The 14679-nt window shown below is 38.9% G+C and overlaps 1 protein-coding gene across 1 annotated transcript in view; it reads left to right on the top strand.

Moving 5' to 3' along the window:
• spop (speckle type BTB/POZ protein) overlaps positions 1-14679 on the top strand; it is a 101380-nt gene that overhangs the window by 67590 nt on the left and 19111 nt on the right. The window contains exon 7 of the mRNA XM_085351819.1: positions 14454-14631. Coding sequence (XP_085207945.1) covers positions 14454-14631 — 178 coding nt within the window. The remainder of the gene's footprint in view (positions 1-14453; positions 14632-14679) is intronic.

The raw sequence follows: 14679 nt of genomic DNA, 5'->3' as shown, positions 1-14679 counted from the left end.
ATAGAAGCTGGAATCCCTGTTTCAAATTTCAACCTGCCGGGGACAAAATGCAAGTGGAAAAAAATGACAGAGAAACAGATAAGACAGTTTACTAATTGACCCGTGACATTAGTTATCCAGATAGAAATAAACTCTGGGGTGCATCCAACCTCAGGCAGTTATAAAATTATATAAATAACATTTTTTAAATATTAAGTAAATGTTTAATAGGTTTCAATAAGTGTTAAAATGTAAAATCTGACGTAATAGTTGACTTCATCCTTAAATTAGCATCTTACTGATTAGCACTTATGTTAAGTACTGGGATTTTCAAGTTTGTGAAAATAAAAACTTCTGCAGTTGATTTGCTCTGCATCGAGCTTTGACAGCGACTTTATGAATGAGGAATCGAAACCACAATCAGTTGGTTCAGGTACCGCAGGAGGAGAGTAGTCAAACTCAGTTTGTTGTAGAAAACCTGCCAGCAAGCAGGTTAAGTTCAGAGTCTGTTAACTCAGTAACCAGCTCAGAATTTAGGTTAACTCTTTCTGAAGCAGAAAAGTGGAGTTTTGTCGTGTCAAGATTAACAAATTCAGATTTGTTAGCTTATACCAGCTTCCTGAAATGGTGCCAGGATGAACCACAACAGCATCTGTTTCCACCATGCAGAAACTACATTTTCTTGGTCTTAACCTTGGATAGAGATGCCAGTATGTAATATTTTTGGCCTTTTTTGTTGTACACACACAAATTTCTTTATTGCTAACATTGTGGTCAAAATGTCAAATCTTAAAAAGACAAATATAATTTTAGAAAGGAAAACGTGTGAAAAACAGGATTCAGGTGTGAGAACCAAACTGGAACCTGTTGATTCCTTTTTTTCCCCATCCACAATCAGGGTTTGTATTTTGCCCCTGCAACAATCACTTCAATTCACTGGGGAGTATGCAGAGGGAAAATGACTGTTGATAAAACCTGGATTGGCATTGATTTTACTTCCCATTCAAGCACCAAACACTCGTAAACTTGAGAACTACTTCATATTTGGCGGCTGTCTGATTTAGACAGAAATTAACCGCTAAGCTGGAGATGAAGTTTTCAGATGGGGACATTTTTTCAGGTTCTGTAAACATCACTGGAAAGTGCCACAGAGAAAAGAGAAAAAGCAAGGTTTGGAGGTGGTTTTAATTATAAGAAGATTCTAAATCATAAATGTGGGCTGCTTAGTAAATATAGCATAGAAGAAAGCTGCAGAGAGATAAGAAGTGAAAAGGAGTTGAGGAAGAGCATAGCCAAACCACACTGTTTGATCCAGAAGAGGAAAATTAAATTAGTAAAACAGTCTATAACCACAGTTTTTGAAAATTGGAACAGTTTTTCCAAATGAAAACCCAAAACACCCTTCATAATATGATAGTACAGTTCTGGCTGCCGTGGTCTTCAAGCTAGCGGTGAAGATGGCTCATGTGTTGCATGTTGGGTAGAGCATTCCATAATTGGATACATTTATTCATGGCCACCTAAGATGTTTACTAGACATGTTCAAAATGACAATTTCAGTTTATTTCAACTTCATGTACTTCTAATTACTGTGGTCATGTGACTTTGTATATTTAACCTCTATTGTGAAGGTTCAAGGAATGACAGGTTTGTGTGCGCACAGCAGTCTACTTGCATGCTAGAGTTTGACTGTTGCTGTGGTCAGTGTATCAGTCTTTACTATATGCTGAGGAGACTTATCTAAATACAATGGGCAGAACAAAATTCATGGATCATTAACAGGATTAAAGTTTGATTAAGCTTGACACTTGGTCACATTGTTGGATCCAGAGAACTGGAAGATGGCGACAGAGGCAGAAAAACAACAGGAATGCCTAGAAAACAAAGCATCATCAAAACCTTGTTTCTGTGCTCAGTATTTCCACGTTAGGAAGAAAACAAAAGCAGTCACAGTCAGACTGGGCTCCGATGAGGCCAGAATCGGAGAATCTTGGTGTTCCTGAATGATTGAGACACTAAAAATGAATCATCAGCTTTGATAAATGTTCTGACTGGATTGACTGAGCACTCAGCTCTCCTTGTGGTGCAACCTGATGGAAAAGGTTTATATTTTATTACAAAGCCAAAATGAAAAGGAAAAAAGTCCAGAGAGCAACTAATGACTTACAAATAGAAATATAATGACCTGCGTATGATTTCTCATAGCCAGTGCTAGCATGAAAAGCTACGAAAAGAAGATTTTCTTCCCATGCAGAAATGAACCATTTTATCTAGTTTGTTACTACATGTCCAATGAACAAGTTTCTTCAGATTTATGCTCAAACTTTTAACTTTTGAGACTTAAAGCCACAAAAGCAACATTAATGGGAAAGATACTCAAGCAAAAGGGCAGAGGCTTAGAAGCAGGAAAGACCTAGGCTGAAATAATTTTTAAAATCTAAAGGTTAAGTGTCTAGTAGTAGTAATAGTAGTAGCATAATAGTATAATAATACTGTTATTGTAATGATAATAATTATTATTATCATCATTTACAAAACTATACATGCAACTTTGCACAAAATTTCATGCACTTCTGTGTGAGTCATAAAACTGTAATGAGTTCATGAAGCTCAGCACTTGCATGTGTTACCTGGTTGTCTGTTCTTTTTCTTTTTTTTCTCTTGAAACTTTAACTCCTGCAGAATAACTATTTTTGATGCGATTTACAGTATATTAATATTTTGTGACTTTGGCCATAGCTAGAGTAAAAGCCCTTTCTTCAAGGCTCCTCCAGTACACCTCTCCTAGGGTGGGAGAATAAATGAGTGGGGTGCTGATGTTCAGCTGTTTCCTCCTCTTCCTCATGGTGTTAGCGCGGTTCGCCTCTCCCATCGGTGGGTAAGCACTTTGCCGGGTGACAGCACCCATCCTTCACAGGGCCCTGCCATATGCTGTGCTGCTGTCAGAGGAGACGACTGCAGATGCTCCAGCTGCTCTCTCCCTGCACACTGAACAAGACGGGCATGCACACACTCACACACATGAGCAGCACTTGGTTCAGGATAAAGAGGCAGCGGTGGGAGACACAAGGAAGAAGGGGCGTGGGAGAAAGGATGCACAGAGAGATTTGGTTTTTGTTAGGCAAAAGGGAAATGAGGTGAAATATATTTGTGTAGTTCTGTGTTTTGTAGTAGCTAAATGGTGTAAATTTGGATTTAATCAAAGACGGATATGTAAAACTGCTGATTGAAGGTGAAACAACAAAGCAAACAGAGTGCAAGCTTGACCCCCCTCTGTCTCACAATGTGACTTGAGCCACAGTGGATCCTTTAATAGATACTATCTTTGCAGTGCTTTCGCACCAACAGCACAAATATTCTTTCATTTACCATCAAAAGCAATTTGCTTCTCCCAGAGTAAAGACTGCAGAAAATTGAACAAACAGGCAACTTTTGCCTGTTTATTTATTTTCTTTTTCCAAACATTTCCTTCAAGCTTCTTAGATCGGGCATCAGAGTCTCAAAGCTATCACTTTGGTGTCTGTGATCTTCCAGCAGAGAAAACAAAGCTACTTAAAAGGAGACCCAAATGGCTGGTTCTCATAGACTGAAAGCAGAGGCTCATGCTCGCAGCTAGTGGTGTTACTGAGCGTGTGTTGATTATATGTGTGTGTCTGTCTGTGCGTGCATGTGTGTAGAGGAACTGCGTCTGAGTGTGTGTCTGTCTGTGTGTGCCTGTATGTGTAAGAACAAAGTTGGCTTGGCTCAGCATACTTGGCTGTGAATCAGGACCTGAGCCATGATACTCGTTCAACAGCTTGACTTCAAACCATGCATGAAATATGCCTCTGTCTGTGTAGATTCACCAAAATACCACCATGTCAGTGGCAGGGCAGTAGGTATGTCTATGAGCAGAGTCTCAGAAATTCACACAGCTGGATCCCTGCACACAGCCAGTGAAGTGACCACTGTAAGACCAGGATGGATACCTATAGTTAATATTTTGTGAAAACTTTAACTTTCTTGGCTTAACTTTGTAGTGTGCTGTTGGTCGGAATTGGAAAAGAAGAGCTACTGTTGTGTTTGGCCAAAAACTAATTATTCTTACCTTGAATTAAAACTGCTATCAATAATCCAGCTTTTCCCATTATGCAATTAGCAACAGCATTCTCATTTCGTGCTACACCTGGCAAAGTAGTTTTCCTCATTTTCCCACATTTCCTTTAGTAAATGTGATAATGAGTGTTCAGTATATTTTTGTAACATTTAGAAATAAACTCAGAAATGTCCAAATATATTGATATTTTGTTATCATGTTGTTGATGGAAATATGCCCTGAGCTTTCAGTGGACTGTTGGGTAGTCTGTGTGTGTGGGTTTTATTTTTTTTATGCCCCCTCAGTAGCCACTGTATTAGGCTTGTACTTGTTTGGATTCTTTTGCCATCATAATTGGTTTAGTTCTTCTTGGCATAGAGACAACAACTTGCTGGAAACTTTCTCAGAGAGTTTGGTCCATATTGACATGATGGCATGATGCAATGTGCTGTTCTACCACATCCTGAAAGTGTGGTCTTAGATTGATATTTATTAACTATAGAGGTAATTTGAAAGTAACCACCAGAAGACGCATGCACTTTAATGAAAGGGGATGCACATAGTCAGCACTATCATGATCCTCAGTTGACACTAAAGGGCCCAAACAAAATATCCCCCACACCCATACAACACTACCCCCAGCATGAACCATTGATACACGGCAGAATGGATTTATGCTTGCATGTTTTTTTTTTTTTTTTTTTTTTTTTTTTTGCCAAATTCTAACCATATAAAAGCAGAAATGTTCCTCTCTTTGATTGTCCAGTTTTGCTGAGCCTGTGCCAATTTTAGCCTCAGTTGTCTGCTCTAAGGTCTTCTGCTGCCGTAGACAATCTGCTTTAAGGGTTGACGCGTTGTGCATTCAGAGATCCTCAGCTTTGGTGGGTATTTGAGTTACTATTGCCTTCGTTTCAGCTCCAAACAGTCTGCCTATACTCCAGCATTTTCACCCTGAGAACTGGGTATTTTCACCTCTTTGGATCAGTCTTTGTAAACTCTAGAGCTGGTTGGAAAGAAAATCTCAGTAGATCAGCAATTTCTGAAAAACTCCGACTAGCCAGTGTGGCACCAAGAAACTTGCCACATTCAGAGCCACTGAGCTCACCTTTCTTCCCCATTTTTTTTTTTTGCTTTGTTTGAACTATAGCTTGTTGTCTTGACCAGGTGTGCAGCCTTAAATGCATTGAGTTACTACAATGTAAATGACTGATTAGATATTTGTGTTAATTAGCAGTTGAACAGGTGTATTTAATTAAGTGGTCGGTGAGTGTGTAAACTAATATTAAAGATATTAATATACGTGTTAACATACACATTAACCTCAATATTTGAATCTTTGTTTAATCTACTTTATGTGCATGTGATCCCTGTTAGCTAAAAGCTCCAAACACTGTCTGACTGTCTTTTCTTAGCTATGTACAGTGTCAGTGAGAGGAGATATCTCTAACATGACTTTTCCGCACAAAGCCCCACGCTGTTGAAATCTTTTGTTTGTGAGGGGCAGCTGGTTCAGAAGAAAGGTATCATAAAGGGAGGGTGGGGAAGGAAATGAAATGGCCTATTTCAGACAGAAGATGAACTGACTGGCTGCAGCAGGAGTTGGTATAAAATAGATAAGGTATATTTTAAACTGTGAATCGTTTAAAGCTGCTCTAGTATCGTATCTCCAAGAATAATAAATGACATAATAGGTCACCTTTAACGAAAGTGTGGTTTCTACTGCTAACAATCTTATAGCACTATGGTCTTGCATAGTAGGAGTAAACACAAGCTATATCAAAAAACGCTATAGTGGTGTTTTTGTTGTTATGCAGCAGTGTTCTTTGTCTGATTGGGGCTCGTGTCTATAGCTGCTCAGACTAGTCATCCAGTATTTAGTGGTTGGTTCTTTTTTTTCCCCTAAGTTTTCTGCAAACAAAACAGAAATAAAATTAATTACTCTTTGTTCACCAAAGGGAAGACCGAGCAAACACTGGAAATATAAGAGCTTCCATTAAATCCTTATGGGTGGAATAAGGAGGTTAAAAAACAATGATCAGCTGGGAGGAAGTGAATAGCCTTTAATTAAAGAAGGTGGCGGTTTTAGCTGTCGCCTTCCTGTGAACAGTGTTTATTTCTGACTTTTGTTTAATAGCTCTGGGATTTAGGGCTATGTTTGTTTAATGGTGTCAGGACTAAATCAGATTCCTCTATTATTCTCCGGTTTAATCAGTTGTGTCACCTGTTGCAGCTGCCAGAGGGCCACTAACTCAGACCCATGTATTAGACTGTCTCCAAACTCCAACATCCTGTCATTGCGCTTTGTTTTTTTGATTTTTGTGAGCAATAAAATCTAAAAGTAGATGCAGGGAATGAGTAAGAGAGCTGCAGAGCGCGTCTGTGACATCAAGCCTGTTTACTCTAGCTGGCTAGAGAGTGGAGAGCAAGTTGTACATTATAAAAAGATGGTGATGAATTTTTGTGTTTAAGGGTTGAAATGACAATTTCAAAGATCACAGATCTTTTGAGAGTTTGTCGATGAAATGAGTAGGTGTACATCATGAGTGTGTATTTATGTTGTTTATCGAAAAATAGTGGAATTGCATGCACTTTGTTATTAGATTTATTCCTCAGATAGCATGCACTCACCTTGTTGTTGCGTCTTAAAAATCTATTATAAAATGCAATATTTTCCCCTGACATTTGATTCAGGTTCAATTGCAATCAAATTTCCATTAAAAATGTAAATAACAGATAAATGAAATTCTGAAGTGTGGCTGTGCTTTTCCTTGAACTAACTCGTAATACATTTGTAATGATTTATTTAAACACATTTGTTCCACTGAAGCAGTAGAAACACAACTAGTAGTGAATCCTCAGACTAGCAGTGTGTTTGATTTGAAACACAGCAGTGATATAATGTGGGTAATGCTGTAAAAGATGTTTGTCTGATTTAATTTGTTAATGCTTCTGTAGTTACCTCCAGAGAGATCAATAGTAGGTTTTTAGTGGCCCCAGACAGCCACATTTGGATCACTGTCAGCCATTTAGTATGGTGTGGTTGCCACTGTAGGAAGCACTTTTCATGTCTATTCAGTGCTTTCAGTGTATAATCTTTGTCAAGGCAAATGAGTGTGCTAGAGCTGCATTACATCACACTGTCACATCTAAAGGCAAAAGTGAGGTGTGCAATAAAACAGTGAAACGATTGAATAAAACAATAAATAACACTCAACAGAACTGACTTTATACTTAAAGAAAAATAAAGTGTATCATTGTACTGATACTAAAAGACAGACTGATTGGGAGCAACACTGATCTAATAAATAGAGAAGGATGGAAAACATGCAGTAAATCAGTTTCTGGTTTAATTTAATGCAGTTTTTCAAATGTGGAACTGTTATCTTCCTTTTTTCCCCCTCAGTGGCGGCAAATGACCCAAAACTTGCAAATGTGTGATTTCAAATGCATTCAGCCTCACACTGATATTTTTAATTTGCATAATTAATAAGGCACAATGGTAACATTTCCTCTGTATGTGTGTGTTGCACACATACAGACGATTAAAAAATAACATCTGTGTTATGTAAATTGCTTTCAGACGATCTTGGTATCAGGTTTTATTTTCGAAATATGGACATAATTGTTCCAATTCCAAACAATTAAAATAAGGCTACCATTTTGGCAGCGGCTCGTTGCCAACCTGGCAACCATTTCTGAACCATTTACTGTCAGACTTTGCTTCTGCCTGCAGAGATGGACAGAATTTGTTTTTCCCATTATGTTCATTAGGTTTTTTTTCTTAGAAGAATGACCCAAAAAGTTAACAAATTTAAGCTGTTGAATAATTGTGAAAAACATCCTCCTTTAACAGGTTATTGTTTAACATACCACATAACAAATACTCTTAATTTTAAGACTTGTTATGTTTATCGAATGACATCCTTAATGATCTCAGAAGTAAAGAGTTTGAAAGAATCGGAAGGACAGTCATGAAAATGTGTGGTGAGGACGTCTGGGAGAAAGCAGCATAAAGGAATTCTATTTTGCATAGAACTAGTGGATATTTATTCTCATCCTGAGTGCTGTCTGTCTAGATAGCACCTTTTCAGGTTAATAATAATAATAATACATTTTATTTAAAAATAGCGCCTTTCAAAGCACCAAAGGACACTACAACAGATAAAAACACAGAAACTGGAAATATACACAATAATAAGAATAACAGATAAAAGTTAGAGCATACAGAGGTTTAAACATAAGCAATTTTAAACAGATGAGTTTTGAGGGTGGACTTAAAAAGAGGGAATGAACTAATATTTCTGAGGTCAGGGGGTAAGGAATTCCAAAGTCGAGGGGCAGAGCAACTAAAAGCCCTGCCCCCCCATTGTAATCAGACGAGCGGAAGGAACAGAGAGAGAAAGAGAAGATGAAGATCTGAGGCACCGGGATGGGAAGTTCATCTGTACTAAATCGGAGAGGTATGGTGGAGAGAGAGAATGAGTAGCCTTAAATGTATAGAGGATTATTTTAAAATGGATGCGACATTTAACCGGGAGCCAGTGAAGCTGCTTCAGGATTGGGGAGATGTGGTGGGTAGAAGAAGTCCTAGTAATAATACGGGCAGCAGAGTTCTGGACACGTTGGAGCTTGTTAATAGATTTTTGTGTAAGGCCAAATAATAGTGAGTTACAGTAGTCAATTCGAGAGATAACAAGATTATGGACGAGAATGGCAGTGGCATGAGGAGTGAGGAAAGGGCGGAGGCGATTGATATTACGGAGTTGGAAATATGCTGCACGTGTGACATTATTGATATGTGAATTAAAGGATAATGTGCTATCAAGAATGACAAGGGAGAGATAGGGACCAGCGAATTATTGATGGTAAGAGAGAAATTGTTAATTCTGGATAGCAATCGTTTAGTGCCGACCAGGAGAAGTTCTGATTTATTGCTGTTGAGTTTAAGAAAGTTGGAGGAGAACCAGGAATTGAGTTCAGCTAAGCAGAGGATAAGGGAGGGTGGAGGAAGAGTAGAATCAGGTTTGGTAGAGAGGTAAAGCTGGGTGTCATCGGCATAGCAGTGGAACTGAATATTATATTTACGAAAAATGTCCGAGTGGAAGAAGGTAAATGATGAAAAGAAGGGGCCCGAGGACAGATCCCTGGGGCACCCCAGTAGATAGAGGAGAAGGCTGAGAAGTGAAGGATTTTAATTAAATGAACTGAGTGCGGTCAGACAGGTATGATTTAAACCAGGCTAATGGAGTATGAGAGAGACCAATAGAAGCTAATCTGCTAAGAAGAATGGGATGAGAGATGGTGTCAAACGCTGCACTCAGATCAAGGAGAATAAGGATGGAGAGGAGACCAGAATCAGCTGCCATAAGAAGGTCGTTTGTTATTTTTATAAGAGCAGTTTCGGTGCTATGCAGAGGACGGAAGCCAGACTAGGTTAGAAGTTTGCCTTCACTCAAAGCAGGTCATTAAAACTATGTTGTGTGGAAAGTCAAATAATATTTATGCAAATTATCTATGGTAAAAAATAACAGAAAGAAGGAAATTACACTTTTTTTTAAAAAATAATACATCAGCAGCAAGTAGTGTCCTGTCATATGTGTGAGAAAGTGTGTAGTTTGCTGAGGTGAGTGTATGTATGCATGCATCTGTCCATATGTCCGTCTGCTTCGTCCGTCATCTCGGCCCGTGTTTACGTGTTTGTGAATGCAAAGGACTGCACCGAGAAAATGAGTCTTGGCAGGTAAAGGAACAAGTGTTCCAGAACTTAATGAATTTCATTTGATTTGAATCTCTTTTTTTTCCTTTTTCGAACTATTTCACGCATGGCAAAACACTGTAAATCCATAAACAAACACATAAACAGGCAGAAAAAGATTGATGCATTATGAATAAATCATCTGGGTGCTGAAACTCAATATTAACTCTGCGTTGCCTGGAGGGTTTACAATGAGATTCATCTTGATGTCTGAGGAACTAACTGGGAGGCAAGCGCTTTAGTAAGTACTTATCTCTGGAACTTAATTACCAAAACAAATGATGATTGTGGTGATATAGCTGCAATGATTCTTCATTACTGTTATTTTCTTACCTAAGGTTGTATACATAAGTGGTTTCTGTCGTCATCATCATCATGATAATCATCAGTATAACTACTGGGTAATAAATACAAATCAGTCAATCATTTAGTTGGTTGGTTGGTTAATTCAGTTCTTTCATTGCATTGAATTGCACTGCTGGCAGAGTTACTATGGAGTTTTCCTCTGAGGGATCATTCTTATTGACCTCGTTGACACCAAAACTCAAAGTTTAGAATCAAAGTCGATATTAAAATTGTGATATTGACCAACATTCAGTTAACACTCCATTACTGAGGTATCTTTAAAGAAAAAACTACATTTACCCGGGATGCCTCCACACGTCTTCCTGAACAATCTAATATTAATTAAAAACGATATGAGGATGGGAGGGTGTCATGACTGTGACTCTCTTATAATAAGTTGGACTTCATATAAAAACATATAAAACAACTAGTGTGACATCATCCAGCTGTTTTGAAGCCTGCACCTGAGCTTTTGCTTTGCTGAAGCCGGATGTGATGTGACTGAGAGCTTTCATACAGTTGGTACTTGTCAACTGCTAGGTGGGGAGCACAACTTAGACAATTAATGTGATGCTGTACTAAGAAAAAAAACTAGAAACTAACAATAAAACCCATAAATCACGCAAGCAGCACGATTGTGTCCTTAGACTTCTATAAAGGGACTCACCCCCTGCTTGGAAACGATGAGGATTTAATTCACTAATGCATTGGCTTCACAGACCTGGAGGCTACGTTCATCTTTATATACCGTCTGTTAGTGGAGTTTATAATTTCACTGAGGAAATCTCGATGCGAAAGAGTCACACAGTCTGTATATGCGTTTTTGACATTTATTAAGATGTTGAACACTAATGCCTTTTTCTTGGGAGGACTTACATTTTTGTTGTCAGGTGACAAATAACTCATCACAAAGCATTCACCCATCTCTACTAAAATAAGTGAAGACTTAAGATGACAAAGTATACTTATTGTAAGACTGAATTAAGATCAAGTGTATACATGGTTAGGAATGTTGTCTGCTCGATCACTATGAGAATTGTTTTCGAGTGGGGAAAATGCAAGCAGGAGGAAGCTGACAATGACTGAAGATGACAGCTAATGGTGTGAAGACTGTCTGGGCAGCCAGTGTATCTAAATAACCAGGTGCTGCGATTTAGTTTCTGCCTGGTTAAACAGTGAAATAATTGGTCAAGTTAGACAGTAATTAGACCGGCTCTGCCACACTGCATCTAAAAGCCCAACGACGGCTCCACCATACTAATTGGGCTATTTATACCGAAACGCACGGACCAAGCTTCCAGGCTTCCCTTCCAATTCGCTTTTCAGCACTTGTTTATTTTATTCAGTGGGTACTCAGGACACAGCTCTGGACTCTCCCCTCTCTCCTCCTCTTCTCCTCCTAAAGCCATTTTTCATTCCAGCTTGAGCTCAGTGAACTTCTGTCCTCCGCCCTCTTTGTCTTTGCCTGTGCGTCTGTCTCTCTCTTCTGTTTTTCCTCCTGTTCCTCCCTTATACGCAGCAAATCCCTATCTACCAGGCCTTCTGTATTACTAATCAGTGTTTTATGAATGCCAAAGTCTGTGCACAGGAATGTCTCTTTCTCGTGTGAATGTGGCTTTATTTTTAGTTCCCATCTGTCAGTGTGTTGAGATGTACATATGTCAGTCAAACCTGCATCTCCTAGGAGTGTGAATAATAGGCCCAGCTGTGGAAACCAGACTGTCTCACACACAGGAATGCTTTGAATTCTCCTTCTTCAGAATAGTCACATTTTCTTCACACTGTCCCTGTCATTTCTGTACCAGGAATGAGCTGCTACTATGAGAGGTCATCTTCAACTGTAGATCCCACCAATGGCTCACTCACTCCTAGCTCTTTTGTGTGTGATGGCTTCTCTCTATTCTGTCTGTCTGTCTTTTGGTATCTCTGCATCTGTATTCTCTCCACTTTTATTATCTCCATATCTCCCCCTCCCCCCCAATCTCCTGCTTTTCTTACTCTTCTGTTTTATTATCAGTCTGTCTTTCTGTCCCCTTCAGGCTAACCCTCAAACCTCCATCAGGAGCAAACAAGGCTCCTTGACATTCAATTTCCTGCTTGCCACGTACTTCTCTATTGTATGCACTTTTCCTCCTTTTCTAGGACTCTTTTTGTGTTCTTTGAATAGGTGGATGGATGTGGCATTGGACGAATAGGTGGGCTGATGGTTGAATGGGGATGGATGAGAAGGGAACCGGGCTGTAATTTAGTTTAGTTTTTTTTTTTTTTTTTTTTTTTTTTATGGATTTTTGGGTGTCAGCCTCAGTTGCTGATGCTTTAACAGCAAGGTCACTTTGTGGGATGTTTTGGGATTTTTGGCCTTGTTCTTGACAATAGTTTACTGAAAGCTATTCGAAGGTGTCAGCGAGAAAAACAGGAGAACAAGCGTCCTTTGATTTATCAGGTGTCAGGTGCCCTGTAGCTCTTAATTGTGGTGTTAAATGTAACTGAAAACCAAGTCCTGCAAATTTCATTTTCCATCCACCACCAATACTGCCAGCTATGACAAAATACATTTATTTAAGTTGATAGAAAAAACATGTCAGAAGTCTTTGAATAGTGTTTTGTTGAATGCAAGAGTGCTTAGCCTGAAAATCAATAATATTCTAATGAAATCATGTTTAGAATCTATCCATCCAGTGTTTTGGCTGTGCCAGATGTCATAGGGCACCCGTCCATGGTACACCCTGGACAGGTCACCAATCTATCACAGGGCTAACACAAAGACATAGACAATCTTTTATGCTTACTTTACATCTTTAGCCAGTTCAGAATGACCAGTTAACCCAACCCCATACATTCTTTGGACTGTGGAAAGACGTCAGATTAACTGGAGAGAACCCATGCAGGCTCTGCAGAGAACGGCCTCAGGCTGGATTCAAACCCAGGATTTTCTTGCTATGAGGTGACTGTGCTAACCACTGTTCCATTGTGCCATTTTAGAAAATAATACAGTAATAGTAATAATAATACGATTCAGCTTTTCTTTAATCAAATGGTTACAAGTATAAAAAACTACGAGTGGGATCACTTCTTTTCAAAAAATCATAATATAGTGTCATTACAGTGTCCGTAAACTTACCTGACCCTAAAAGGCCTAATTTAAAGGAAAAAGAAAGCAACCCAGTTGGGGAGTATGGCCTTAATGTCTTATAATAACAGAAAACTAGCAAAATCTTAATTTGACAATTTACTGAGCCCTCGGCTAGACAATTTAAAACACATTAATTTACAAGTTGTGAACTAAAGGAGACTTTGTTGAACACTGACAATTTATCATAATTGGTAATATGAGCCATATTCTTTATTCTTTGAAATTAATTCTTTGACACCAAAGTTGTAGCCTTGGTAACTTTGTCAATGCAGTCTTTGTCTTCTACTAAAAACTCAATCGTTACAAGATTATATTAATCCAATCAGAATAGGACATCTTCCAATAATTTCAACAAAATTAACTAGACCATTAGTTTTAGTTTATTATTGGAACTCAGTTAATAATCCTTCACCGTTTAACCCTCACTCCGCGGATGCTAGCTAGAATGACTCTGGACTTCGTCATTACTAGACTAATCTGTCATGAATCGAAAGCCAGACAACTAACTAATTAATTAACTAACTACAGAATGTTCCAAACCAGGCTATAGCTAGCTAATTTTTCTCTTTGATTAGATTGCACTCCAGGCAGGTGAAAAACTGCAAGGCAGTCAATCCAGTCTGTTGGAAATTACTTAGTAATTAGTGTGTGTGTGAATATGTGGGTGTGTTTGTGCTCATGAGCCTGCTTGTTTGTGTGTGTTTGCAGTGAGTCCTGTTGAGAGATAAAAGAGTCTGGTTGACATTGTCTGGAACAGGTGGTGAAGTCAGCAGGGAAGACATACAGACAACTCTCATGCACACACACACATACTGGCACTCCCAATTTGACTTCAATGCGGTTTTTTTGGATTGTTTGGGAGTGTAGCCAGTCTGATTTGATAAAGAAGGAACAATAGGTTTTCTTCAAATTACTTCCATACTGAGTGGCTGATGTATTGATTACAGAGACAGTGAACCCACATTAAGCATTCACAGCATGTTTGATTTACCGATTTATTTTCCTTTTATGAACATTGCATGCTGTTTATTTGCCTCTGTGTGAACCAGTCAGTGTGCTAAAGGAACTATTCACTCTAAAACAAGTTATTCCGATTTACACAATAAAAAGGGCACAAAATTTACGACATGGGGGGGTAATCTGTAAACGTGTTTATCTCTTTTCAGGTGAGCGTAGTGCAAGACTCTGTGAATATCTCAGGCCAGAACACCATGAACATGGTGAGGGTTCCTGACTGCAGGCTGGCGGAAGAACTTGGAGATCTGTGGGCAAGCTCCAGATTCACCGACTGCTCCCTGTGTGTTGCTGGCCAGAAATTCCAGGCACACAAAGCCATATTGGCAGGTGAGAATATCCTTTGTCACATGTGTAAGAGGTTATTGCTACAGCTTT

The sequence above is a fragment of the Diplotaxodon limnothrissa genome, linkage group LG4, assembly GCF_057381915.1.
Source record: "Diplotaxodon limnothrissa isolate DT_005_m linkage group LG4, D_limnothrissa_male_GT1.1, whole genome shotgun sequence".
NCBI lineage: Eukaryota > Metazoa > Chordata > Actinopteri > Cichliformes > Cichlidae > Diplotaxodon > Diplotaxodon limnothrissa.
This window is presented reverse-complemented; position numbering and strand designations above follow the sequence as displayed.